Source organism: Dendronephthya gigantea, unplaced genomic scaffold (genome assembly GCF_004324835.1).
Source record: "Dendronephthya gigantea isolate DGI-Jeju-01 unplaced genomic scaffold, DenGig_1.0 000093F, whole genome shotgun sequence".
NCBI classification, from domain to species: domain Eukaryota; kingdom Metazoa; phylum Cnidaria; class Anthozoa; order Malacalcyonacea; family Nephtheidae; genus Dendronephthya; species Dendronephthya gigantea.
Window position 1 is genome coordinate 141,641 of NW_021163103.1, and position 26,561 is coordinate 168,201.

General features: G+C 35.5%; 8 protein-coding genes across 9 annotated transcripts; 4 read left to right on the top strand and 4 right to left on the bottom strand.

The window, feature by feature from the left end:
* Nucleotides 1–77: 77 nt before the first annotated feature.
* On the bottom strand, nucleotides 78–2,992 carry LOC114533633 (multiple epidermal growth factor-like domains protein 9). The gene is made up of 3 exons (XM_028555204.1): nucleotides 2,666–2,992; nucleotides 619–1,581; nucleotides 78–376 (listed from the first exon to the last, which is right to left on the bottom strand). The coding sequence occupies exons 1-3, from the start codon at nucleotides 2,781–2,783 to the stop codon at nucleotides 102–104; spliced, it is 1,356 nt and encodes a 451-aa protein (XP_028411005.1). The 5' UTR covers nucleotides 2,784–2,992; the 3' UTR covers nucleotides 78–101.
* A 1,116-nt stretch (nucleotides 2,993–4,108) lies between these two features.
* Nucleotides 4,109–8,153, top strand: LOC114533628 (pre-B-cell leukemia transcription factor 1-like). Its single transcript, XM_028555199.1, has 8 exons — nucleotides 4,109–4,625; nucleotides 4,792–4,865; nucleotides 6,133–6,365; nucleotides 6,523–6,713; nucleotides 6,911–7,046; nucleotides 7,193–7,337; nucleotides 7,439–7,605; nucleotides 7,679–8,153. The coding sequence occupies exons 1-8, from the start codon at nucleotides 4,399–4,401 to the stop codon at nucleotides 7,691–7,693; spliced, it is 1,188 nt and encodes a 395-aa protein (XP_028411000.1). The 5' UTR covers nucleotides 4,109–4,398; the 3' UTR covers nucleotides 7,694–8,153.
* Nucleotides 8,154–8,224: 71 nt separating this feature from the next.
* Nucleotides 8,225–10,437, bottom strand: LOC114533630 (cytochrome c, testis-specific-like). Its single transcript, XM_028555200.1, has 5 exons — nucleotides 10,354–10,437; nucleotides 9,271–9,374; nucleotides 9,001–9,163; nucleotides 8,855–8,902; nucleotides 8,225–8,472 (listed from the first exon to the last, which is right to left on the bottom strand). The coding sequence occupies exons 2-5, from the start codon at nucleotides 9,361–9,363 to the stop codon at nucleotides 8,423–8,425; spliced, it is 354 nt and encodes a 117-aa protein (XP_028411001.1). The 5' UTR covers nucleotides 9,364–9,374; nucleotides 10,354–10,437; the 3' UTR covers nucleotides 8,225–8,422.
* Nucleotides 10,438–10,723: 286 nt separating this feature from the next.
* On the top strand, nucleotides 10,724–14,943 carry LOC114533577 (probable cytosolic iron-sulfur protein assembly protein CIAO1 homolog). Its single transcript, XM_028555120.1, has 11 exons — nucleotides 10,724–10,775; nucleotides 11,496–11,577; nucleotides 11,687–11,763; nucleotides 11,856–11,939; nucleotides 12,012–12,131; nucleotides 12,308–12,399; nucleotides 12,796–12,857; nucleotides 13,129–13,268; nucleotides 13,727–13,814; nucleotides 14,074–14,140; nucleotides 14,465–14,943. The coding sequence occupies exons 1-11, from the start codon at nucleotides 10,730–10,732 to the stop codon at nucleotides 14,630–14,632; spliced, it is 1,026 nt and encodes a 341-aa protein (XP_028410921.1). The 5' UTR covers nucleotides 10,724–10,729; the 3' UTR covers nucleotides 14,633–14,943.
* A 322-nt stretch (nucleotides 14,944–15,265) lies between these two features.
* Nucleotides 15,266–19,257, bottom strand: LOC114533576 (nucleoside diphosphate-linked moiety X motif 19-like). 2 transcript variants are annotated; one of them, XM_028555117.1, is made up of 9 exons: nucleotides 19,043–19,257; nucleotides 18,781–18,851; nucleotides 18,562–18,676; nucleotides 16,975–17,130; nucleotides 16,537–16,895; nucleotides 16,127–16,289; nucleotides 15,959–16,050; nucleotides 15,661–15,763; nucleotides 15,266–15,561 (listed from the first exon to the last, which is right to left on the bottom strand). In XM_028555117.1, exons 4-9 carry the CDS (start codon nucleotides 17,110–17,112, stop codon nucleotides 15,283–15,285), a joined length of 1,134 nt encoding a protein of 377 aa, XP_028410918.1. In that variant the 5' UTR covers nucleotides 17,113–17,130; nucleotides 18,562–18,676; nucleotides 18,781–18,851; nucleotides 19,043–19,257; the 3' UTR covers nucleotides 15,266–15,282. The 2 variants fall into 2 exon arrangements, with proteins under 2 accessions (XP_028410918.1, XP_028410920.1); XM_028555119.1 differs by lacking the exons at nucleotides 15,661–15,763; nucleotides 18,562–18,676; nucleotides 18,781–18,851; nucleotides 19,043–19,257 and having other exon boundaries at nucleotides 15,439–15,561; nucleotides 16,975–17,214.
* Nucleotides 17,283–22,591, top strand: LOC114533574 (72 kDa inositol polyphosphate 5-phosphatase-like). The gene is made up of 12 exons (XM_028555115.1): nucleotides 17,283–18,527; nucleotides 18,617–18,714; nucleotides 19,175–19,299; nucleotides 19,382–19,434; nucleotides 19,525–19,591; nucleotides 19,676–19,771; nucleotides 20,086–20,216; nucleotides 20,589–20,631; nucleotides 20,732–20,850; nucleotides 21,111–21,247; nucleotides 21,650–21,696; nucleotides 21,846–22,591. Exons 1-12 carry the CDS (start codon nucleotides 17,424–17,426, stop codon nucleotides 21,908–21,910), a joined length of 2,085 nt encoding a protein of 694 aa, XP_028410916.1. The 5' UTR covers nucleotides 17,283–17,423; the 3' UTR covers nucleotides 21,911–22,591.
* On the bottom strand, nucleotides 22,359–24,510 carry LOC114533575. The gene has a single exon (XM_028555116.1). It carries the CDS (start codon nucleotides 24,053–24,055, stop codon nucleotides 22,460–22,462), a length of 1,596 nt encoding a protein of 531 aa, XP_028410917.1. The 5' UTR covers nucleotides 24,056–24,510; the 3' UTR covers nucleotides 22,359–22,459.
* A 245-nt stretch (nucleotides 24,511–24,755) lies between these two features.
* LOC114533658 lies at nucleotides 24,756–26,526 on the top strand. Its single transcript, XM_028555242.1, has one exon. The coding sequence runs from the start codon at nucleotides 24,843–24,845 to the stop codon at nucleotides 26,361–26,363; it is 1,521 nt and encodes a 506-aa protein (XP_028411043.1). The 5' UTR covers nucleotides 24,756–24,842; the 3' UTR covers nucleotides 26,364–26,526.
* Nucleotides 26,527–26,561: the final 35 nt, after the last annotated feature.

Here is a 26,561-nt window from a genome sequence, read left to right on the forward strand (position 1 = left end):
ACAAACAACTTTGTTCAACGTTTTCAGTTGAATGGCACAACACAAATATGAACATTTTGAATATTTTGCATGCAACTGATACTCGGACATTGTTCTTCGCCCTAAATGTAAGCATAATATCTTGCATGTTCAGTGATGGTAGCATCAGCTTCGTTTGTGTCGTTAGGCTTCTTATGTGGTTCATCTGTCACCGGATCTAACAATGCAAAGTCTGATTCTTCGTTGTTTCTTGTGTTAGATAACTCTACAGTCCAAAATGGGGTAGATGGCTTCCGTTTTGAACGTAGACACCAGCATCCGACTGCAATTGCCACAGCGAGGATTACAATCACACCAACACAGGTAAGGACTATCACCACAACGTCCGGACCATCGTCTGGAAAAAACATTTAAAAAAAGAGGTCAAGTCCGTTCATGCACATTGTAGGAATCTTTTAATGTAAGATAAAAAACGAAATCGCATTCGGACATTAGATTGCTGTTTAGACCCTATTGTACATATGCTGTTAGTTCTAAAACGTTTTCCTAAGGAGTCTAATTAGCACTACTGTTAATTGATCAGCTTCTTCGATTAATGATTTTTATCTATTTCCCGTTCATTCATCAAATTTTACGCACCTTTAGCAGGCATTTTTGTATGGTGTACTTGAGTTGTTGGTTTTTCACTTGATGATATGTCTGTTTGTGTTCTTGGTTTGGTAGGTTCATGACCAGTGGTTGGGACTTTGTCTGTTCTTGTTCTGGGAGTTTTGGTTGTAACTAGTGGTGGATTCACTGCTGGTGAGGATGGTATTGATGCTGATGATAACACTGATGGTGATAATGTTGATGATGATGACAGTGAAGGAATTAATGATAGTGATGAAGTCTTAGCTGTTGATGATAGTATTTGCAAATTTGTCAATTTTTTGGTGGCTAATGATCTGGTGTTTGATGGTAAAGGTGTGGTTAGTGGTGATGAATTAAGAGCTGGAACAAGATAAGTTGATGGTATCTTCCAGGTTGATTGTATGCTAGTTGACATAATGGTTAACACTGTTGTACTTGTTATTCTGGAATTCAACATTTTATCTGTTGGTGGTATTGGTATATCATAAGAGCTGGAAATCAATACATTTGTGGAAGACATTGAAATTGTGGAGTTTTCTTTGACACATTCATTTCTTGCTGCTTTTTTGAAACCCTTCTGGCATGGTTTAAGGCAATTGAAAAGTTCTCCAGAATTTGTATAATTTGCTGTAAAATTTGTAGCACAAGCTCTGCAATGTTGCCCTGTGACATGTTCCTGGCAAGCACATTGCCCTGTTTTGTTGCTGCAATTATTGTTCAAACTTGTATGTACATTACAACTACAGTTTTCACATTTGTGACTTGAAGTTGACAAAAATTGTCCTGGGAGGCATGTGAGCTTGTTTTCTGGCTCAGATCCAGACGAACAATTACAGTCGGTTTGCATTTTTGTAGAATTGCAAACACACTTGACGCAAGTTCCATTCACAAAATCAAATCCAGTTGTACAGTTATTTGTGCCCTCTGTACAGTTACAACCAGTTATTGAAGAGTTACAATGACATTCGGATACTACAAAAAATAGTAATGCTTATTTTAATAAGGTTACATGCCTTGGGCTATGAGTACTCAGATGGGTTTAGAAATCTCCAAATAAATTGACTGGTGGTGCCTTTGTTGATTGCAAGAGACAGAGGAGTTCCTTTTTTAACCTAGCTATTAATATTGACCTTGTAAATCTCTTCCAAACAAATTTACATACGGTCAACTCTAATCCAGAGCCAACACAATGGAATATGATATAAGTTATAACAGGAAACATTAATTTATCAACTTTAAAAGGAAGCTAGAAGGGGACATTTTGACTGGTAATTCACGACATCACGACTCCTATGGGAACATTAGTGAAAACTAAACAAATACTGCGACTTTGTGAATGACACGCACATATAAACACTCATCCTGAATGTTTACAAACGTTACCTAAATTATTACAACAAATTCTTCACACCAAAAATTGATGATACAAATGGCTTTGACAGTTTTATAAAATGTTGCCAATCACAACGTTTATTAATAAATATTGTAAATTATGTAACATTTTAGATTTTTATTAATATCAATTAGAATAAATCTCGACCTTTGCTGGCGGTTACAAATCGCAATTGGATTAATTGAAGAATTCGCGACAATCGGAACTGTAGTAAATAATTGGAGCCAATCGAATAACCATAAAAAACGCCATTTAATATATACATTTCATAACCTATACGAATTCCCTGTGATATTCCGTGTAAACTACCATTTACCACAGTTTATGTTTGATTTGACTTTATGCATAAGCAAATAGCAACAAAAAAATCGCCAAAACGCTATAATAACATAAAGGACAATTTGTTATTCCAAAGAACCAAAGACTTTAACCTTTACCTATATTATCCACAAGATAGATTTAACAATATAAATCTAAAGCAAAGATCAGCGAATATATTAACTATTGCAGCTGCAAATATATTTAATCGCTACAATATTTGTGCAAGGTCGAATGCGGAAATTTCTAGCGGCTTCTAAATTATCGCATGTAAATTGAAATATAAATATAACATTATCCACAGTGCAGTTAGATAACTTTGACGTTATTGTTGTTCGTACTTGCCTGTTGAGTTCTTGCCGCTATAAACAAGCGGACAGGTATTCAATACGAGTACAATAAAACAAAATAAGCACGATAAGTTGTAATTGGACCACAGAGATAACGATCGTAGCATTTCCATGATGTTTTTTCTGTTTATATTTTGTTCCCCACTGATTTTAGCCGGGTGTTTTTGACATGTTGAAGTACAAGACCGACGATCCGTGTCTACTCAGTCTTTGCGTCTACGAAAGCACAACTCTACGTCGTCTTCGCAAAGATAGATATTAATTATTCATCACAATGCAATTATTGAGAATGATATACCTGAACTTTGTTTCATTTCCTAAATTTAAATAAAACTATGCGACCTGGCCTGCACGTTGCCTGGAAATAGTCACGTTTCATTGACCACTGCTGATATGGTATCCTTGATGGTGTTTTTTAGTAGAACAGAGGTAGAAACATAAATTATACCCAAAAACGTAACGTCTCGAGAATGGGTGAAGAGTGGCGGGGTGTACCCTCAATAATTTATGTTAGGAGTAAGTTTTATGTTCTAAACACTTATTGCCTTTTGACCAACAGAACTGGATTACCAGCAATTTCCTATTCAGTTTTAAGGTGCTTTAGTTTCAAGCTGCATTTTTGTCTTTTATGCGTCTACAAAACACACAGATATCTATCCAAATATTTTTGTCTAAATTTCTAATTGCGATGTTGATAGGGCATCTACCACACTTGCCCTCGCTGGTAACGGGCAACATAGCAATTAGAAACTGCTCCTCCATTCTCTGCTTGTTTGTTTTTCAGGCTTTTCTTGTTGCGACACGCATCTCAGGTAGAACATGTCAAATCTGACAACCGGTGAGATATACAACGACAGCCACTCGTCTAGTTCTTACTATAATACCTGCCATTTCTACAGCATCGGAATCACGATATATAGTGTAAAGATTTAACAATCAATTTAACTTACGGCAAAGCTTTTACCGAGCTGTTGAAATGTAGGAATTTTAATGAGTAAACATGTATCAAATTACAAAAATTTAATGAAATGGTCACTTGATCAATAAACAAGTGATTAAACTATAGCAAAAACTGTGCTTAACTTTCAGAAGTCACTCTAATTTTCACCAGTTTTTCTTTAAAAAATACAATAGCTCTGCTATGGATGCATTTCGTTTAATTTAACTTCCTTTCAATGAGGAGTAGGCAAATATTATTGTAAAATATGCGTCTCTATAGAGATAGCACCGCGCGTTATGCACCTGCCTTATGCTAAAATCAGCCATTTTCACCTGATAGTTTTCGTGAATATGCACTGAAAACTCTTAAAAGTAATGTAGTGTACTCTTTACGGCTGCCCGTCAAAATAAACGGTTAATTTAGAGTACAAAGAGCTGTTATATCACAAAATTATCGCCGATCAAAACACGTGACGTCACTACATTGTTCACCTGTCATTCATCGATGACTTATAGACAGAAATTGACAAGAACTCAGTGTTCGTGGTTTTGAGTGGCGTGTCCGAATTAAGCGGGCAATAGAGCATATAGTTTTGATTTCACACAGTTTGAAAACAATTTACGGGAAATTGTATACGCTGGTTGCCCGTGTAAAGCTGTTAAAAGAAGATTAAAGGATCGAGTAGAGTCAACCGAAGGGTTTTACGGCCCGGCGCTCGGGCGCCATTAAATTTGCAACCGCGTGTATTCTAGTAAATAACACATAAATCGAACATTCGAAGGAATAAAATGCAACAAGCTACCAGTGTTGCAAATTCACCTGGTCTAAATATTGCTAATATGTTACAAAATGCCGGGCAAACACCGCAACAACAACAGCAACAACAACCGAATGCTTCGCTTGTTGAATCGCTTGCCGTAGCTGAAGGCTTGGATGGACGAAAGCAAGATATAGGAGATGTCCTTCAACAAATAATGAATATCACGGACCAATCTTTGGACGAAGCACAGTCAAGGTAAACTCTATACTCTTCCTAGAGACTTTTTATGCCCAAATTGTTCCGAAATTAATTAGAACGAAAATAACAAAACACAAAGTAGCATTTCGTTCCCTTCGAATATATTTCGAACACCTTTGCTTCGGCACCGAATGTCTAACACATCATTTTCTGTCTTATGTAGAAAGCACTCCTTGAATTGTCACAGAATGAAGCCAGCTTTATTTAGCGTCCTTTGTGAAATAAAAGAGAAAACAGGTAAGAATTGAACACTTCATTCTCTTGAGAATTTTGCTTTAAACGTGTGTAGTTGTCGACCTTGTTTGCGGAGTCGTGTGAATAGCGCGACCAAACACATCTTTATATATGGAGTTCCGTATGTCATATAAGCTCTCCAAACTGTTGAAAAGCCTTTCTATCAACGTCTAGAAGCGATATTGACTTCCAACTCAAAATGTAGACGCTCAACGCGGACGTTAAATGACAATAAATGATGATTATAAGTCGCCTAGGTTGTAATTATGTTTTCCGATAATTATTGTCAAAAATAACATGACACCTAACAGGCCATTGGGACGCTGTAGCGCTCTACGTTTAGCTTCAAAGAACGCTTATTTTTCGTAAGGGGGAGGTGTTTAGTTTATGCATTTGATTGAAAATTGTATACAAAATCTTCTGTGTGACATGTACTTTTTAAACAAATGTAACCGGTTCGTCTTGTGTCTAATCGCTAACCACAAATCTAAGTGTTCTTTATGTATTTTAGAGTCAATATCACAGCCTTTGTCTTAGCATAAACGAGATACGACAGGCGAACAATGACCTTATGATAGATGACTACAGGTTTATCTAAAAACACTCAACAATCGAGTTTTGCACTTTCTTTGACAGTGTGAAAAAATAATTGAAATTGTTTCGAACAGAAGTTTCGAATCTCTAAAGAATTATAAATCATACCTCGACGGATATTGCTTGCATGGTGCTTTGGCATAGATTATGCATAAATTTTCTAAAATGAAACATCTTACCACAAAGAGATTTCCAAAATCCTAATATTCTATCAATATATTCTTGAGTTCATATAACAAATAAGAATAAAGAATTTATTGGTGTTTTTTAATGCATAAGCCTTTTGAATTTTTGTGTATGAGGTTGGTTGATATTTTCCTTTCCAAAACCATTGAAGTGCATCTATTCTAGCCCCTTCAAAATAGAGGGAATGTGTGGCTGTATGCAACCACATATAACAAGTTTTATAAGAGCTTTCTAGTTGTAAGCAAGCTCTTCCCATATGAAATAGACACATATAACCAGCAAATTTGACATAGATTTGATTAGATTTTGCTTAGGTAAGCATGTAGGTATTTTTTTGGTAATCTTTAACCTTTTTTACTGCAGCCATGTTTATATTTCAACCTCTGGTCACGGCCTGATGCAGAAACTGAGGGATTAGTTAATTAATAGATTGCAAACAAGTAAATTTCATATAAATAAAGGTTTCACATTATGGGAAACTATTTTTCAGTTCTAAGCATCCGTGGTGCCCAAGAAGAGGAGCCCCCAGACCCACAACTTATGCGCCTTGATAACATGCTCTTGGCCGAGGGTGTAGCTGGACCAGAGAAGGGAGGCGGAAGTGCTGCTGCCGCCGCGGCTGCTGCTGGTGTTCATGACAACCAGATAGAACACTCTGAGTACCGTGCAAAACTTGCTCAAATACGACAAATATATCACACAGAGTTGGAAAAATATGAACAAGTAAGATGGTTATTTAAAGTCAAAAATCATTGCATCATATTCTAATAATATCTATAAAGGTATTATTCAATGTTCAAGTAACTAGATTCAGCCAGCACCATAGCGCTAACAAGTGGTAATCATAACACATTACTTGTCTGATGTACTTGTTTTTTAGGCATGTCATGAGTTTACGACACATGTTATGAATCTGTTGAGAGAGCAGTCACGTGCTAGACCCATAACTCCAAAAGAAATTGACAGGATGGTGAATATTATTCATCGAAAGTTCAGTGCAATTCAAATGCAACTGAAACAAAGCACGTGTGAAGCAGTCATGATTTTGAGGTCTCGTTTTCTTGATGCAAGGTAAGGATACTTTCTATTTGGAAAATATGTATAATCTAAGTTTGATGAAAATTTTCTAGCCCCCAACTCATACATATAAACATACATGCTCTGTTATGCCTGCTATATATGTTTCTTTTAATAGTCCCTCCATACAAGACTGATTCTTCCCTGTTTCTTGCTTTCATTAAGTATGAATTATTAAACTTGGTTTTCAGGAGAAAAAGAAGGAATTTTAGTAAACAGGCAACTGAGGTTCTCAATGAATATTTCTATTCACACTTGAGTAACCCATACCCGAGCGAAGAAGCTAAGGAGGAGCTTGCAAGGAAATGTAATATCACTGTCTCACAGGTATAATATAAAACCTAAAAGAATTTTCAAAAGTCATATTTTCAACTAGCAATTCCATTGTTTTTGTTACATCTGGTGTTCAGTTGTTAAAAAGCTGGTGAAGGTTTTTGTATTATGTCTTTTCAAAGTGATTTCATGCACTTTAGGTTTCAAATTGGTTTGGTAACAAAAGAATTAGATACAAGAAGAATATTGGCAAGGCACAAGAAGAAGCAAGCTTGTACACAGCAAAGGCAGCTGCGGCTGCACAAAGCATGCCACCTGGTGATCCTAACTCACCAAGTGAACAAGGTAATAATATTAATTTTGCTTTTGGGAGATTGTTTCTCAATAAATCAAATTTTTTGTTTGCCAAGATAGACAGGTGATCATGACATTTTAATATTACATAGGTTATGGTCACATGAGCCAGGCCACACCCACTATGATTCAGGTGTCACAAGGTCAGATGATGAGTCCATCCCGACACAGTGATGTCATGATCAGTGGCATGCAGATGAATGGTGTTCATGGTGAATATCCTCCTGTATCTATGGTTGGAAATAATGTACAGTCACAGGTACGAATTTTTGGATAGTAAACAATCTTTAAGTGCCAAACACCTCTTCTTAAGCTTTCTTTGCTTTTCTAAGGTTGGTCCGGAGTAGCCAATATGATGTAAAGTCCAGATGTTAATAGATTATAATAGTCCCAGCTTGAAGAAGGTATTTGTTGTGAAGAGAAGTCTACTTTATAACTTCAAGAGTTGTAATTATAGGATCTGTTTAATTATAACAAAACCAAATATCATTCCAGAGCTAAAATAGGTGATTGTGAAATTATATATTGAATTAATTATTGGTGATTTATTTTAGTGATTAGACAAATATAATAAAAGTCTTTTAAAGTATTGTTTTTCAACATGTTCTCTACCTTGCTATGAACATATTTTAAAGGTAAATGGGGATTATGAATTATATGCCCTGAAATGCTTCAGACTTAGCTACAGATTAATTGAAATGTCTACGCAATAAGTCAATAACAATCCAGTTGTGTCTTTTGATCATTTTCAAACCTTGTTACATTGCATGTTACCATAATGATATTTTGTTCTGTTGAAAGCGAAACATATTTAAATTCAAATTGTGTGCTAGTCAAAGAACCATTTTAGGACAAGTACAATAAAGATTAAACAAACATTATTAATATTAAATTTATTTCGCCAGCAAAGTTAAAGCAATTTTTATTACACACAGAAAACAGTTTTTTCTTAAATGGAGAGGAAATGTAAAACTTCATTCGTTCATATGCCTGTGCCAATAGAAATAATAATATTTCTAGGACCGTAAATATTTGCTTAAAAAAGGATGTTTTTACTTTGCCAATAATATAGGCCTTCAGAAGTTAACATCTTTTGTAGTTTCTTTTTCCAAGTATGCAATTAAATCTGGGAAAAAAAGGTTTGTAGTTGAGTCAGCAAAGGGTTACAATAACTATAGTAGTGAAAAATACTGACAGGTAAGAAAACAGCTGATATAGATGTACCAGCTTTGACACAAAGAAAAACTGCATAAATTTGCCAAAAGGTAGGTTAGTTTTGTCATTCAACAGACTTTCCTTATAATGATGTCAAACACAGTCTGATGTTACACAAAGTTTGATTGGCTCAATAGTTCTGTGGAACCAATCAAATTATGGTAGTACACTATTTTAGTGTTTAACATCATTATGAAAGAGGTCTATTGTTTAGAGTGAGGCTCACTCACTAGCCGGTCAATCACCTGAGTGCCTCCTAAATATATCTTACCTGATAAATAAAATTATCTTACCTGCACGCTCTCCTTTTTTTTTAATGCCAGCAAACACCATTTTGGTTCCTAAATAGAAATAATGAACTGTTACTATACGGGATCAAGAAATATCTTTTCAAATGTTACACACAGCAGTATGTCATCATTCTTCAACAGAACCTCACCTGGAATATACTTTTTAGGATCAGCTAAGTAGATCCACAATGTTTCTCGCTTCCAAGTAATTCCTTTATTCTGATTAGCTTGGGTATATGAAAATCCTTGTGCTTGACCAGTCTTACGTCCAAATAGTCCAAAAAGATTTGGCCCAGTTTTATGTGCTCCACCCTGTAAAAAAGCATCAGGCATCTTGTGATATTGTATCAGCTATGCTCAGCTAAATGCAAGTTCCTTTAGTTCTGTAACAAGTGTATCTTTCACAATCAGGCTCTCACCTTATTCACAGTATGACATTGAGAACATTTCTGTTTAAATACTTTAGCACCTTTCTCTGCATTTCCCTCTGGTATAGTCTCGTCTTTACCCATTGCTAAGGTAACTGGAAACAAGTGGAGAATGATCACACAATTTTTTATGGAAATCCTACACCAATACTCTAATTTTGAAAACTGTTGTAAACCTTGGTATACAGGTGGGGTACAGTCAATTTTCATTTTGAATTGCCATATTTTTTACAGTAGCATTAACTGTCAGGATTTTTAGTATCATTTTGCTTTGATAAAATCTTAAAATTTAAATGCAATACCAACATGGTATTTGCCCAGTGTAAGGAATGAAGTCCTTACCACCCCAACTATTTAAACAACAACCCTCAGAAATATGGTATTTAGTATTGTAAATATTGTATGGTGACTGCAAGAACTCATGCAACAGTAATTTTGGAACCATTCCACAGCTATAGGAACAAATATGAAGAGGCTCTTGTGAGAACAATCATGTTCCCTGAGGAGACAAACACAGCAAGTAATCTTATTAATTATTATCCAAACTTCCCTTTTCATGAAATTTAATACAATAAAAATATTTAACCAAATTCACCACCGTAATCACTGGCAATGTTAAATTTGATCTTTTTAATAAAATATCATTGATATTAAATTTCAAAAAGATTACTCTATATCAATATTTCATACGTATTGGCATAAAGCCGGTAGCCTGGGGAAAATATACTTTCGCAACCGAATTTGAATTGAATTTGTTTCATTATAGAAAATTCACAATAAAACTGTAATATGTATCTAATAAAGACCAAGTAATTTCAATTATTTTAGAAATCCCTTGGGAGAAAATTCTCAAGAGAATCGCAGATGTAAATTTCAAACAACACATATAAATGTCATTTGTCTCTACACGTGAATGGGGTTTAAAATTTTCTTTCACTGCAAATTTTGAAAAAAATATTATAGATTTATTCTTGAAATAAAGCACATCCTATCTCCTTTATCTGATGTAGCAAGATACTGAATATCTAAGAAATTTCTTTCTCGAAATATTGAAAATCTTAAGCCAAAACTCACCTTTATAGATACCGACTTGAAAACACTTTGAACTTTTTCAGTCAGTCTGATTGTTCTGACGTAACGTATTGCGTCATTTTCAGACGTTTGAATTCCAGTGTTTCCATCTGAATGAACTTTGCATGTGCAACAGATTTGTTGTCAAGAATTTAAATGGACGAAATGCTCATCTATTTCCTTGTAGGTTCGCATGGTTACTACTTATTATCTTTCTATTTTCTATTCTTTTTATTTCTTTAAAATCCCGATTATCTAACTACTCTGTCACTATGATTCAGCGTATTGCTTTCTGACTACTCAGCAAATTTCTTTCTAAATTTTTCCTCTGTAATTTTCCCTAAACCGAAGGAAAATTTGTGTACAATGCAAAGGCAACATGGCCAAGGTTTATGGGGTATTGGAAAATATTGCAAGTTTAGAAGGTTGGAACTTTGAAGTTCGAAATATTAGATAGTTATTAAAGAAGAAATAGAAATTAATTATTATACAAAGAAGTTATTTGGTTGCAGCTTATTATCTGTATATCAGTCAAATTGGTAATTTAGATAAATTGAAGATGGTTATAGATGGTGTATTAAGGAGATTAGAATTATGAATGATATTATTTTAATTAATTTTTATATATATTAAACTTGTATATTTTTAAATATTAACTTCTTATTATTTAGACACATTAGTATACTGATATCAATGCTCATCGTTGATGGTTGATAAAGTATATTTATGTTTCATTCTGCCTGCTGCGTACGTAGACCACAGAGCAGTTTTTAATTGCGGTGCAAACAACCAAACCCCAAAGGCTTGCATCTTCTAGAAATGTCTGTTTCTTGAAATCTGAGGCCAGTCTGAGCACTAGAAAGCCAATCAAATTTATAAGATGTCATTGATGTGGGTTACTAAGGGCCTGTTCATATGAGACGGGCCAGCTCGGCAGTGCTAGGATTTCGCTTCACATATTATTTCACTATATTTGTAAAATTGCATTCATATGGAACCAGACAAGCCCAGCTTTGGCTAAACCGGGCTGGACCTTCTCATATGAACTGGCCCTAGGTAAGTAGCTTTACCCCCTGTAAGAGTCAGAATTTCATTACTTTATCAACTATAATTCTGGTAGTCAAAATTTAACACCTTGTCTTTAGGTCATGACGGCACTGTATGGTGTGTGGCTTGGAACCCATCTGGAACATTGTTAGCAAGCTGTAGTGTTGACAGAAAAATAAGGTATGAAATTGGATATGAAATGTAAGGTATGAAATGAAAATTAGCAATTAGTAGTGTAAATTTCACATTCAGTTTTAAAAAGACTTATCTTTGTTACCAATTGCATCAGGTTATGGGGTAAGGAAGATAAGAAGTGGGTCTGTAAAACCATTCTAGCTGATGCACATGAAAGAACCATAAGATCAGGTGAATGCAAATGCTGTTTATTCTGCAGTCTGCTATTCTAAATGCATATACATGTTCAATGATGTTTAATACTTGAAATATGATGATATTAGTGAGTTGGTCCCCATGTGGAAAATACATATCTTCTGCAAGTTTTGATGCAACAACCTGTATCTGGAGCAGAAAAGATAATCATGGTAATAATTGGTTATTTCAGCTTAGAGAGACTGAAAAGAAATTCTTTAACAAGTAATAATCAATCTTGGCAGAGTTTGAGTGCATTGCAACACTTGAAGGGCATGAAAATGAAGTCAAGTCTGTATCATGGTGTCCATCGGGGCAGCTGTTAGCAACTTGTGGGAGAGATAAGAGTGTTTGGATCTGGGAAGGTTAGCCTCACTTTGTTTTTCATCCAAGGAAATAATCTGTTATATATTAACATAATAACACTCTTTGAGAGTTGGAAACTGTTCTGAAAGTATGCAACTATATCATAACATTCCTTCAAAGTGGCTGAGTGACTAAAAGAATGTAATTTAACTAAGTTTTGATGTAATAAATTTAGTTCAAGAAGATGGTGAAGAGTATGAATGTGCAAGTGTTTTAAATTCTCATACACAGGATGTAAAACGAGTCCAGTGGCACCCTGATAAAGAGGTAAAGTAAAGTAATCTAAAAAATACTTTTTATTAACTACAGTACTAAGTGTACATTATTTTCATGATGTCAAAGTACATCTTTTTTCGAAAAACCAAATCAATAACTATGCTATATATGTTACTGATCCCAGTAACGTATCTGGCTATGGTTGTGCCATTGCATGTAATTCACTCGATCCTAGCTAGACACATAACCCTACGCAGCAAACTAGTGCTACATATTATATCTTTTAACAATTTTGAATGTAGGATGATTTGTTATATTCTTCTATCTTTGTTACAACAATCCAAACGTGAATATCCATCTAAATAGGACTCCTCAATGTAATTCACTATCACTTGTGAATGATTCATTTTATGGACAGTTAACAAACACAAGTTCATATTTTTCTAGATGTTAGCATCATGTAGTTACGATGATACAATCAAAATGTACAAAGAAGACGACGACGATTGGTGAGTGAACATAACTTAGCCTTATGTTTCTCTTTTCTTTGCTTTGTGTCTAAAAAGTCTACTAGTCTATGACAGCCATAACAATTAAGATTCTTTTGTTACACGTGAAAGTTATTTGTAGTCGCAATTGTAGTTCCGAAAGGCCATTCACAACACGTTTGATCATGTAACAAATGTTCGTGTTCCTGAAGTGGTGACTAAACAACGCTAGTTTTAATTTCTGCTGTTTAAATGTGGTAAAATCAGTTCAAGATTCTCTCATTTTTCACAGGGTGTGTTTTGATACGTTAGAAGGTCATCAGTCCACCGTCTGGGCCATTTGTTTCGATAAAACTGGCGATTTTCTAGTATCTTGCAGTGACGATAAAACCTGCAAAATATGGAAATCATATCTGCCAAATAATCAGGAAGGTAGGCAGACTTTCTTGCAAATTCGTCTTTGGTTTACTTGTGAATCAGAGAACTAAGACAATCATGAATTATCTCGCCTCCTCTCCTTACTCTTGTTTCTTTTCTGAAGAGCTCTAGGAAAAACATTATGGGATTGATAGATCTATCCGATATATGATATATAAAATTAAATTTAGGCTACCTCTTCTATAGTAACACAGGATCAGTAAAAGGTGATTCTTTCTGGATATACGTATAAAGCTTTTCAATATAAGTAAAATTTGTGTGTAGTATAGCCTCTTCTGCGGCAACGCTAGCTTAATAATGGGTGATACTTATTCAACATCCGGGCACAAGCAATATGTGAAACAGTTTGAAACTGACTATCCCAGTAGTGTTTCAGTTTTTTAAAGTTTTCCTTCTGTACTAGCAGTGGATGAATTATTTCCTGTAATGCGCCTGGTCACTTATCCCTATAGGTATAGCAACAAATGGTAGCGATCCAAAGTGGAAATGTGTTTGTACATTGAGTGGATATCATCGTAGGACAATCTATGACGTTGACTGGTATGTAACACTCAGAGGGAGTCACTTCTAGTTTACGATCACTTAAATCAAATAATGGGGCCTCAGATAACAGGCTATCTCAGACAGGTCAGGAAAGCGCTTCATCAGACAGGTCTTCTTTCAAATTAGTAAATAGAAAATTTTGTTAACACTTTCACCGTCAGTGGTCTAGACAGATCGATAAGTGATAATCGATCAAAAAACGAAAACCTTCGTCTTTGGCGGTCAAAGTGTTAAAAATCAAATTAAACTTTTTTAGGTCCCACGGTCCAAGAACTTTGATCGCAACCGCGTCTGGAGATGATTCAATTCATATCTTCGAGAAGGTACTGGAAATTAAGTTAGATCATAGATCTACTGGTGGTCGCGAAGCATGGACGTTTTTCGGAACGACTATTATGATGAATTGATGTGACACACCGTAAAAATAACTGAAAAAATTATCGTAAAAGAAGTTTTGAAAAATCTAGCCCGAATTGCACGTTATAGTGGGCATTTGATCATGGTCAACTCCAGAAAACTAAGAAAAACAATTGTTTCTTTTTGAGAAAACTTCACTGACCACTATGATTATGTGGGCATGACTCAGGCGAAGTAATATTGTCATAATTGTGATGGTAGCATCAGTTGTTTATTGATTGTGTTTATAGGATGAAAACATCACAGATGATAACCAACCAATATTCAACCTGGTGGCTAAACGGGAAAAGGCCCACGAGCAAGACGTGAACTGTATTTCATGGCACCCGAAAGGCAATATCCTGGCATCCGCTTCTGATGATGGAACCGTCAAACTATGGAGGGTAACGGAAGGATAGAATTGGATACTATATGTATCAATTGGAGAGATATGTATGTATGTACTCGTTTTTGTGCAGGGTCGCATAAGAAATTGTGCATTTGAGAATATGAATGACAAGCATGTGGATGGAGGAAATGATAAAATATTGTTGAGGGTATACATCACTTACTCCGTAATTCATCAGGAACTGGTTGTATGAAACTGAGTAAACTGTAATAATTTAATGACTGAAAGGATGCCTGTGTCTTGATGTAAAGTCCTGCGAATTTTGGCCTCACAATTTAAACAATGAGGACAATGGGGAGGACGCAGGAGGTGTCGTTCCAGTTATTTATTAGAGTTCACTGATAAAACTAGCTTTTAATGTTTCCACTTTGAGTACAGATCGATTCTGATTTATCTATCCTGTCACTAACGATAGTTAAAAGTTCTTGGATTGATTTGCAATTGGATTGCTTTCGAATTATCCTTTATTAGAGTATAGACTATTATAGAGTATAGACGATGTAATAAATCTTTGATCTGCCGTCACCATGTGTTAAATGAAGAGTATGTCCAGGACAAAACAGAAATTGAGTTTAAAGTTATTTCAACAAAACTCATGAACTAACAATGCTAACTTTCAAAAAACAGAGAAACAAAATGATTAAAATTTGAATGAACAGCCTATAATTTTGCCATTGTAGAAGGTGCCAAGGGTGCTGGCATGTTATACTTTAACTTGGCTGTGCAGTTGACTTTATACAGTGACTTCTCGAAATTGAATGCTATTCTGTTTGTCACACCTCTTGTTTCTGCCAATAATTCATGGGTGGTTTGTGGAACTTTCATGAATGGTAGCACATGTTTAAGATCTTTTGCTTGTGTGCTGTTCACTATGTTTTCATAGTGTTTATATGTGTCCCACTTCATTTTCTCATACATGTCATCTCCAGGAAGGAAAGACTAAAAAACAACAAATATCACTGTATAATGTATGTATGAAGAATGTTGAGTTAGAACAGTTAAAGAATACATATTCATAACACAATCAATAATATGTACAATAATGTCTCCTCCATCACTGCTTTCAACTATAACTGATTCAATGTTATCCACTCCTTCAAGTGACATGACAAATGATTTCAAATCATCAACTGTTGAAAACCTAGCAATAGTAATGATTTTAACTTTACCAGGTAAGATATTTACAAGTTCCAAGAGAACTGACTGTGAAATAGCATATTTACACTGGATTACAGGAGTTAATTCAAACATTTACCAACACAGAGTATAATTATACAATGATGACTGACCATATTTCAAGCACCAAAAAACTCGTACTCTATGAGTGGCATATTACCTGCATAATCTTGACATCTCATAAAACTGCGGTGGTGCAATTTGAAGCATGTTTGACAAACGATAGTCTACAGCATCTGAGGGAGTTACCCACTAAAAATGAAAATTTGATATAAATAAGAGGATAGGTTACTGCGCATTATCTGACATTTATTGAAACCAAACCTACTGTAGAGCACACAACTTCTGTCCCATCATGACTCATTTCTGGTTCATTGTTAAGAAATGCCAAATAAAACATTGTGTTGAACCGTCGTGCAATATTGCCGGCAGGTGTGGTCCAGTTGGACCACTCGTAGAGAGACCAAATATCAGGAACACATTGGATATGCCTGAAAGGGGTAAGCACTAATAATCAGTTTCTCGCTTTGTAGTTTGTTATAGAGTAAGCTACCCTGGCTACGAGTTCCCATGTGTTTGATTAGCAAAAATTGGATTAGCATATGCTTAGATCATGAAAGTACATATAGTTGATGTACTTTTAATATCTGGTTTGTCATTTGGGCTTTTTTGTGCATCATCAGGTCAGTCAGTTAGTTCAATCACCCAGTCATTATAATAACATGTATATTATGACACCTGCATAATTCTATAAATAATGATGAATTTGAATGAATTTTTCCTCTCCAGCTTTTGATCTCATCATCACTCAACATCTTCCTTACAAGTCCAGCTGATCTTCCACCTTCATCTTGATCTCTTAATGACCTCACCAACAAAACACCAGACTCTTCAAATGTCTCTCTGATGGCACAAATTCTAAACCCAACATGTGCAGGTAGACTGTCTTTGGTCAGCTGTTTACTGTAGGTTTCATAAAAAGGTGCACTGGTCATTGTTGGTCTCAGCTGTAATTCTTTGGAACCAATCAAATCCATCCATTCTGATGAGAAATCTGTAATTTCACTTACACCACCTGGGAAAACATATCTGTTTGGCTAACAAAGAAACAATATGACATAATTGTTTTCTAGTACTCCCAGTAGTAGCATTGATCTCATGCCTTTGTCTACTCACCATAAACTTCATGTTAGAGCTACGTTGTAGCATCAACAGTTTGTAACAAACTGGTGGGACTGACTGCTGGTGGTTGGTCAGTTGATTGCGAACTACTAACATTAGCGTTGTAGACGGCCTTGGAATCACCGGAAACATCACACTGGGATAGTAACTCTGGCATCAATAAAAATATAAATTTAGAAAATATAAAACAACCATACAAGCAATAATAGTTGATATGGGCTGTGATTTAATATTTAATGGGGCTTGGATACTATTGTGGAACAGAGCCTCCTTAAATAAAAATGTTGCTATTTATAATTTCTATGGAAACAAACATGGCGACTCGTTGGGCAAAGTAATTGAGTGACAATAGCTGTTTTTAACCTGTGTATTGTCTTCATTATTGAATGGATTTCTGTAAAAGCAAAGAACTTTTAAAATGTCTAAATCACAGTGTTTCTTAAATGAGCGAGAAGGGAAAACGCACTTTTACCGCGCAGGTTTTTGGCGAAAGTTTGGAATCACTAAGCAATGAGCCAGATGAGATTGTGGACAAAAATTCAGCTCGTAGCATGCCTATGGTGCTAGGCGCTAAAATGCTGGAAAAATCGACAGTGAATACGGAGAAGAACAATGCAGAATCCTTGGAAAAGACGACGTATTTTACACCTCACCCGCCGCCAGGAAAGGCCGGGAATTCAGATGATAGCCAAAAAAAGGTTAAGAACAAGAGGCGATTTGCGAGACGATCGAATCGAGTGGTCGGTGTGAACCAGAGTAATTCTCAAAGCTCAGACGATGAAAAGTTTATTCCAGAGGGTATATTAAACAACAGAACTACTGGATCAAAGCTACCATCTTTATCCAGAGATTTACACCATGAAAATAATACAAATATAGGCGTAGATAAAAACCTTAAACATTTAAATCCACCAATTTTAAATAAAAAGCCACTCTCTCCTATTAAAGACAACCAAAAACTAGCAGACAACTTTAAAGCAAAACAGTCATTGGAAAGAAATAAGTATGAATCTAGGGGCAAAGGATTGAAAGGACCATTAAAGCCATTGGATCTTTCTGAGCCAGTTTCTACCTTGCAATCAAATAAATCAGCTGCTGCAGTCAATGCAACGAACATAGATCCACATGAAGAAACACATGAAAATGATATTGATGTTAATAATGGTAATGATAGATCAGAGGATACATTAACAAGTGTCAGTAGTGATGACTCCAGTGATAGTGATCATGAATCCAGTTCAACAAGCAATTCAAATTTGAATCCTAAAGCACCTAGCAACCCTCCGCCATCTTACCGTGGTCGTCGTAGAACTTTTTCTCTAAATTCTGTCAAAGACACCCTGGCAGACACTCAAGCTGGCAGACACTCTGATACTGAAGCCATTAGACGTGAACGATTAGGAAATGAAGCTGCATTGCTTCCTCGAGTTACTGTTGCAATGGCCAGGGATCGAAACTCAAACTTTGTTAAGGAAGAATTAAATAAGTATTTGCCTGAAAGAAAATTGATAGTTTTTATTGGAACCTGGAACATGCATGGGGAGAAGGTAACTTGTTTTGGGCTGATTGTACCAACCTCACCCTGTTTTGTGTTTCTTTTGATATATATTAAATTTATCTCCATGATTTTCTTTAGCAAGTTCCAGTGTTTGTTGATGACTTTTTACTCCCAGAATGTTCACAGTTCACACAAGATCTATATGTTATAGGATCACAGGAGAGCACACCATTGAGGTGAAATATATTCTATTATTTATTAGTAAATTTTGGTAATTATATTAGAAATATTGTCTTGCTAACCTGCGTGGACATTTCTTTGGGACTGTATAACTATCCCTTTCTGATCGAATGATGGTCCTGGGTGTTGAAACCTGTTTGGAATGAAGCAGTAAAAAATTTAAGGCTTTGAAAACTGTTTCAATGGTGGTAGATGTGATCTGTGAAATGATCAAAAAATTAAAAGGTATATGGCCTGGTAGGGCAAATAAGGAACAGGCTCCCGAAGTTATTAATTTTTGCATTGGTGGTCAGTTCACTGTATGCAGGATTTCCTCCTTCCCACCTTGACGTGAATCCAAGTAATGTTGCAAATAATGTTAACCTAGCAAATTGCATGGCTAGCAATCTTGGAGATCCATGGTTCTGTGTTATTGCAGAGACCTGCTTATACTGGGTTTCAATTCTAAATCTTTAGGAAAGAATGGGAGATAAAATTACAAGAAACTCTTGGACCAACACATGTCCTCATTTATTCCAGTACATTTGGTGTACTTCATTTAGCCCTGTACTTACGTAGAGAACTAGTTTGGTTTTGCTCAGGTAGCTTGCTTTAATACTAGTAACTGTTTAAATACCATTATTTACACCAGACAACATTTTTACATATATTTTGTGTATTTAGCTGTGGAACAAGCAACAGTTGCAACAAGACCTGGTCACATGATTAAAACAAAGGTGCCATATTTTTATAAGAATTTTCTCTTTTTTCCTTAAAGTTAATGTCCTTAAAGTTATACTTAAATTTGAGATGATAATTCATTATAGGGAGCAATTGGCCTTTCATTGTCAATTTTTGGAACTTCCTTTCTCTTCATCAACTCTCATTTTACTGGTTAGTAGAATAACGCATCTCCCGTTACTCAAGACTTGCGTGTGGCGTACCTATTTTTATGATTTTTTGGCCGTCATTTTTCAGCGCATGAACAAAAATGGAAGGAGCGTATTAGTGATTATCGTATGATACGAAAAACCTTATCACTTCCTTTAAACTACCCAGAACCTTCAAATCAAGGTAATTCCATAATTACTCCATAAAATCTGGGTTCCACTATCATTCCTGCTTCCTACCAGAGCAGACATAAAAGTTTCTCTCTTTTTTCAACTAAAACTAATTGAAAAAATATTATTATTATAGAGTAATAAATATTATTTTTACAGAACTAATATAAGAATACTATAAGAATATTATTATAAAACTAATTGATTTAAACACAAAATAAGCTTCTCTCTCTGATCCGGTCCAACAGATAGTTTTCCTGAGTAGAAACCGGCCTAAGAATTCATATATATTTTTCTGAATTATTTTTGTTCCTGATTCTTGTGTAGCAACTGATGTAACAGCGAGGTTTGATCAGGTATTCTGGCTTGGTGATTTTAACTTCAGAGTAGAGGAGCGACATGGTGTTGTTGAGAAATTCCTCGAACAATGTGTGGACGATGAAGACCCAAATTATCAGGTTTGACCAGTCACTCCTTGTTCATACAGGTTTTCACTTGATATTGATTGCAATAACACGACTCTATTCTTTTGCTTCTTCCAATTCTGCAAGTTGGAATTTGTGCGTATAACCAACTCGTTTACCTCGTAGCTCAGTTGGTAGAGACTTGCGGCAACCAGGAGCCATGCAGTTGTTTAAAGCTGGGTTAACTTAGCGCTAACCGTCTTTTGAACAACTGGTCCCAGAACTAGAACTCCCAGTTCCTATCGCAGTTAAACTTGCGTTCTGTTTGTTAATTAAATGGATCAATGGTGGTATACCACCGTGGTATTTCTGTTTCGTAAATCGTGTCAGCTCGAATGATTCGTATTGTCGTTGCATTCGTTTCAGGAATTAATTGAAAAAGATCAAATGACAAGGCTTATGAAAAAAGGTATGGAAACTTATAAGAACGAAGCGCTGGCGTCGAGGTTTTTTAAATCGGTTAGTAACTGGTAGCTACTAAATATTAAACCTGTTTCTCATTTATGTAGATAAAGGTGTTTTCGAGCATTTCAAAGAAGCAAATATCAATTTTCCGCCAACATATAAATTTGATATTAACCCTGATGATCCGGGACATTACACAAATAGTCGGGTACCCTCATGGACGGTAAGTGACTGACTGTCAACTGAGAACAGGCTAGTTTACAATCGTAGCAAGCTGTTGCATGGTTCAATCTTGGTAACTAGGTTATACGAAACTATACCAGTGCAGTAAAATCTGCTTCTCTTCAATCGGGCCTTCGTTCTAAGGTAATTGTGACTGGTAATAAGGCTAGTCCAAACACAAGTAACTTACGAACATGCATGTAACATGGTACCTAAATATTTAACACAGCTAGTGTAACAGATCTTATCTTAACTGAACAGGATCGTATTGTGTATCGAAGTTCTGAAGAGAACGGAATTCGACCTCTGTACTATAACTGCTGTACGTCGATAAATATCTCGGATCATAGGCCAGTTTATGGTATTTTTGAAGCAAGTATAAAACCAGTTAAAGAAAAGTATGTGTCTGCTTATTTTACTCAATTACATTATTTTAGTGCATGTGTGCCCAATAACAGTAACCTCTACATCAGTAATAAATATAGAAAATTCAGTATTGGTTGCAAGTATTGTAGAAATCCAGACTTTCGGAAGGTCATATCTTCCTTATTTTACAAAATTTCGCCGTCAAATTATACAATTCTATTAATTTAATTATCCTCTTTCTAGCTGGGATTTTTTTATGTTCATTTTCCTCGTGTGATAAGAAATTAATCTAACAATAACATGCCTGCCAGAGATGTGTATCATTCCCACTCAAAATGAAGCCCCTTTAACGTTGCACAGTTATCCTACACGAGTGAAGTGCCACAAAATCTTTATTTGATTAAATCTATATCAACTCTTGTTGTCTTATTTAGAATTTCTTTTACTGGAGTTCATTTTGTTAGGGATGTTTATATTGAAGGTAAGATTGGAAATGAAATAAAATAGGAATAAACATCAATAAGGGTTTCGACCTTTCGACCAGTAATGGTTAGTTTTAATTAAGTGGCAATTCTATGCGACAATAGCGACATAAAGTGTATCATGCATAATTTTTATCCTGTTTTGTAGCAAATCGGCGCAGGGCGGCACCACCACGAAACCAACGTCAAACTGCAGTTTGCGTCATACTCTGATCCGACTAAACATTTACCATGTTTGTCAATGATTTTGTCATGGAAAACTGCTGGTTCATAACACTGCTGCATATGTAACTCGTATTTATGTGTCTCCCATGCTAATTGGTCTGTATCACAAAAATATGCATTCAATTCAGAAAATAGGTTGTAGGTGTAAGAAATGGTAAACTGAAAAACTTACAACCAAAATTGAATTAATGAATGTCCCTTATCACCAATCAACCAACAGCTTTTAAGGGATATACTAATTATTCTATATACGTTATACATAATTGCATACATCTAAAACATTATTTAAAAATATTTATTGTAATTTATAATATATTCAGATGATCAAATTAACTGTGAATTTATTATTCTCATCAGTCGTGTAAATCACTTCTTGCTACCCATGATTTACCAGGTAAAATTATATAATACAGGAAAATGTATTGCTTCAGCACTGTATTTTACTTTTATTAATGCAATATTTACTGTACAAAGTATAAAACTGCTATATACAAAGTGTAATGTAAAATATCAATTGATGTATTGTACAAAGAATCACTATATAAATACTTCCATAGTTGACTGTATGTATGTTCTGCATAATGGACATTGTGCTAATTGAATATGGCCTTCTATTATCTGTTGTAAACATTGTCGACACAGGCAAACATGTCGACACGGCATTAGTAAGATGTTTTTAAAATTGTCTTGACATATCACACACAATCGTTTGTCCTTTTCAAGTTCTAGTTCATATTTTAACTTAGTTTGGTTTTGTGGTATGTGTTTATCTGAAGATGGTCCTTGGGTGTTTGGAAATTCCCTTTCTTGAGCTTCAAATAGTTGTTCATTATGAAACAGCTGATCATTGTCAATATGGTGGTTTTCATTCATTCTTCTTAAACTTATCCAGGATGAAACTAAGAGAGATGCTATTTCTTCATGCCATAAGTAAATTATTATTGAAAGGGAGATGAATGTGATGCATCCAAAAACTCCACCTGGGATGTATTCATATATACCAACAATGCCTGAAACAAGAGTTGATATAGCACCTATGATGCTATAAACAATATCAGATAAATATCCACTAATACTGTAAATAATACTTGATAACCATCCAGTAATAGTGTAAACAAAGTTAGATGTACCAAATCCAATTGTCTTAAATGTTGAATGCACTATCTTTCGAATCCTTGTATCCAGATCACCAAGACAATTCACAAATGCTTCCAAAGAATAGTACAACATAAATGAGATATTTGATACTATATGAGCCAGGAAATAGACAGGCCAGATCACAGCATGGATAATCTGTGTTGAAACAAGGGTAACAGTGTCTCGTATAAAACATATACAAGTAAAAATGCATGCACCAATTGTTCCAAAGGTGCTACAAATGCAGTTCAAAATAAACAAATGTCCATCCCTGAGAAGCTCTCCAGTCAATTTAAGAGATTCATAAAAGAATTCCAACCCTGCAAGAACCATTGATACAGCCAAACTTGAATCCAAAGCTGATAGACCAAATGGTAGTGTGTTATTGAGACATGTTGTTACAACTGAGGAGACATGCCGAATGTTAACCAAAGTCTTATTGCATGCAGATACCAACAGGAACTGTATACCTTCTAATGCCATAGTGCTTGAATCATACACATTCTCAGTTTGGTTTGCTATCGTGATTCTAACCAAGATGAGACCATCTTTGAAATGATCCCTTATGCATCCAAATATATCAAATATATATGATAACACTGCATAGTTTAACTCAAGCAAGAATTTCACCCCAAAACCTAATGCTTCTAGCAGTTTCACAACATTGAAGAGTATACCAAAAATGCGGACACATAGTTCAGCACATGAGCTGACTGTTTCATTCATAACCCACAGAACCCCATTTAGAATTGTGTCCAGAATCCATAATCCAGCGAACAATACCTCACAAATTGCATGAAATAATTTTATGAGAGTTGGAGCATTTTCCTCAATTCTTTTGAAGGTTGAAGCTACTCCTGGTTGGTTCAGACTTATAGTTTGTTTCACTTTCACTTGAGTAGAAGATGGCTTAAATACTTTTTGAGCCAGAATTGGTGAGGTAGTAAATTCAAATAAAAATATAACAAGGACAATCCATTTTCTTGTTGCAGACATCTTTAAGGTCTATGCTACTGTATTATCCCATCGTATATAGTATAAAAGACAACGATGTTCTGGAAATGGAATGTACCAGGGTCTCTCAGGACTGTCTCTTCAGCTTTGCAAATTATTAATTTTTACATCCAACAACATTAACTGCCCGAAGCTGGAAGGGCTGACTTCCAAACCGTAACACGTAGCCAATTTCTACGTATTTATCATGTATGCAAACTATTGTTTAATCCTTCATTTCTTGCAGATGAAAGAATTATAAAAAAATATACATAAATTCGAATTCTTTTTGAAGCATTGTTTGTTGCTTGGAGCTGTTTAACTTCTTTAGCGTACGGGGGTAGGGTAGGGAACAGTATTTTAGTCCGTCTTTTGTAGTTTTCCAGTCTTAATCAGCAGGAATTAGACGGAATTGAATTCAATTTGGACATTTATTTCTGATATCTTGCATTAAAGTTTTGTAGCTTTCCACCTGTCCTACTGAGGGATAAGGGATTTATGTCATTTACCGTTTTACAATTTACAGCATGCGTTTTACAGTTAATCCAGTGACATGGATCTGTCATTGGGATCTGTGGATTTACCACTGAGCTATATATAATATGGATCTCACAGGGCCATAAAAAACGCAACCTTGATCATTGGTCAGTGGTAACTACCATGGCAAATAGGCAGCAAATCTGCTCACGATTTATGACAAACATTGCAAAATAGAACGAGGGAAGTACCATTTTATTTATACAGTATAAATAAATTTTATTTATTCTTCAGTGATAAGTATATCGGAGATATGGCTGAACTTGTTGTAGTCCGCGTGTCTTTGCAGTTAGCTTGGAGTTTACTTTCCAATAAACTTATAAAGCGTCTAAATACAGGAGTTCCCTCAGATGAAGCCCTGCGAAAACTGCTCTTGGATAAATTTCAAAGACTACATGAGGAGTTGAACTCTTTAAGAAGAAAAGAATTGGTTGCTGCTGTCTCGTTTATGGAAAATGGTTATGAATTGTTTCTTAAAGATCCCGTGGAGGCCAAAAAAGAATTCACAAAAGCTCGTGATGCCGCGCAAATGGCCTTTGGTGTTGTGGCAGAAACGAGCGATAAATTACTAGCCACAAAAATATTGATAGCATCAGCTATGCATGAATTTGAAGATAAAATTGATACAGCCATCTCGCTTTGTTTGAAGTATGTGTCCAGATTGAATGGCCTACCAGAAGTTGTAGATGTTTGCAATACATACTCAAAGAAAGGAGTTGGTAGTCGTTTAGGGGCAATAGGATCCTCAAAGAAGCTGGATCTACTGAAAGGGTTATCAGAAATCAATCGCAACGTTTGGGAGTATGTGAAACAAAATGATCCAGAGTTTGATGACACCAAATGGCCTAGTGTACAATGTTCTAATACGATTTTGCAGCCAGTATTTGGGTTGTTGCCTTTGCGAGATTGCCAAGAGTTAACCAAAGATAGTCCAGATATGGGCACACCTGTGGCAATGGCAGTGTGTGGAAAGAATTTGTTCATTTCTTGCACCAGTCCAAATGATCAGACTGACAATGCAAATTCCATTGAAGTAATTAATTTAGATTCCAGTGAGGTTAATATGTTATCTGGTCATTCTGCTGTTGTATTAGCATTAGTTGCAGTTGGCAAGAGAGTATTTTCAGGATCATATGATAGGTCAATCTTGGCCTGGGAAGGATTTAGTTTGAGTTTAATTCAAAAAGTAGGGGAACATAATGGTGCTGTTCGAAGCCTGGCTGCAAGCAAAAGTATGTTATTTTCAGCAGGTTCTGATAGGGTTATTAAATGTTGGGATTTGGCAACACTTGGCTGTGTCAAGGAGCTGAATGGTCATGAATTTCCAATATCTCATGTGGAATTTCAGCACCATCTCTTCTCGTATGCTCCAGGTGAGGGAATTCGGATTTGGAATGTTCAGAAATGGAGTGTGATCAGTGTGATTCCTGATTTGGGCAATGTTACTTCTTTACAATGTTCTATTCAGTCTAAATTGTTTGTCCACTGTGGAATGGATGTTAAGTTGTTCAACCTTGGAAGCGGTAAAGAAGAAACAACTCTGAAGAATATTGGCAAGGTTTCACTGCGATTCCCAGGGCGGAAAGTAATTGGTTTCTCTGGGGAAAACATGTATCTTTATGATCTTGAATCATCCAAATACCTTTTAAATCAGGCTCTCAAAATTGAAAAGAGTATTGATATTTCATTGGTGCATTTTAATTATGACTTAGGTTTGTTGTTCCTTGGTGGAGTAATGAAAAATACCAAGGAGGGAATTGTTTTGTGTCTTTAACATTTCATAAGTAATGTCTGAATATAATCATGATCTAAGACTTAGAATTTATAACAATATGCATATTCTGATTATGGAGTGTTACAATTTCAATTTCATCGCTGTAACAAACATGTCATTTCCACTTGATTTATCATTAAATCTAAGGTTACATTGTCTCTTATGAGGGCATCACTGCTATGAAAGCTATGAACTTTC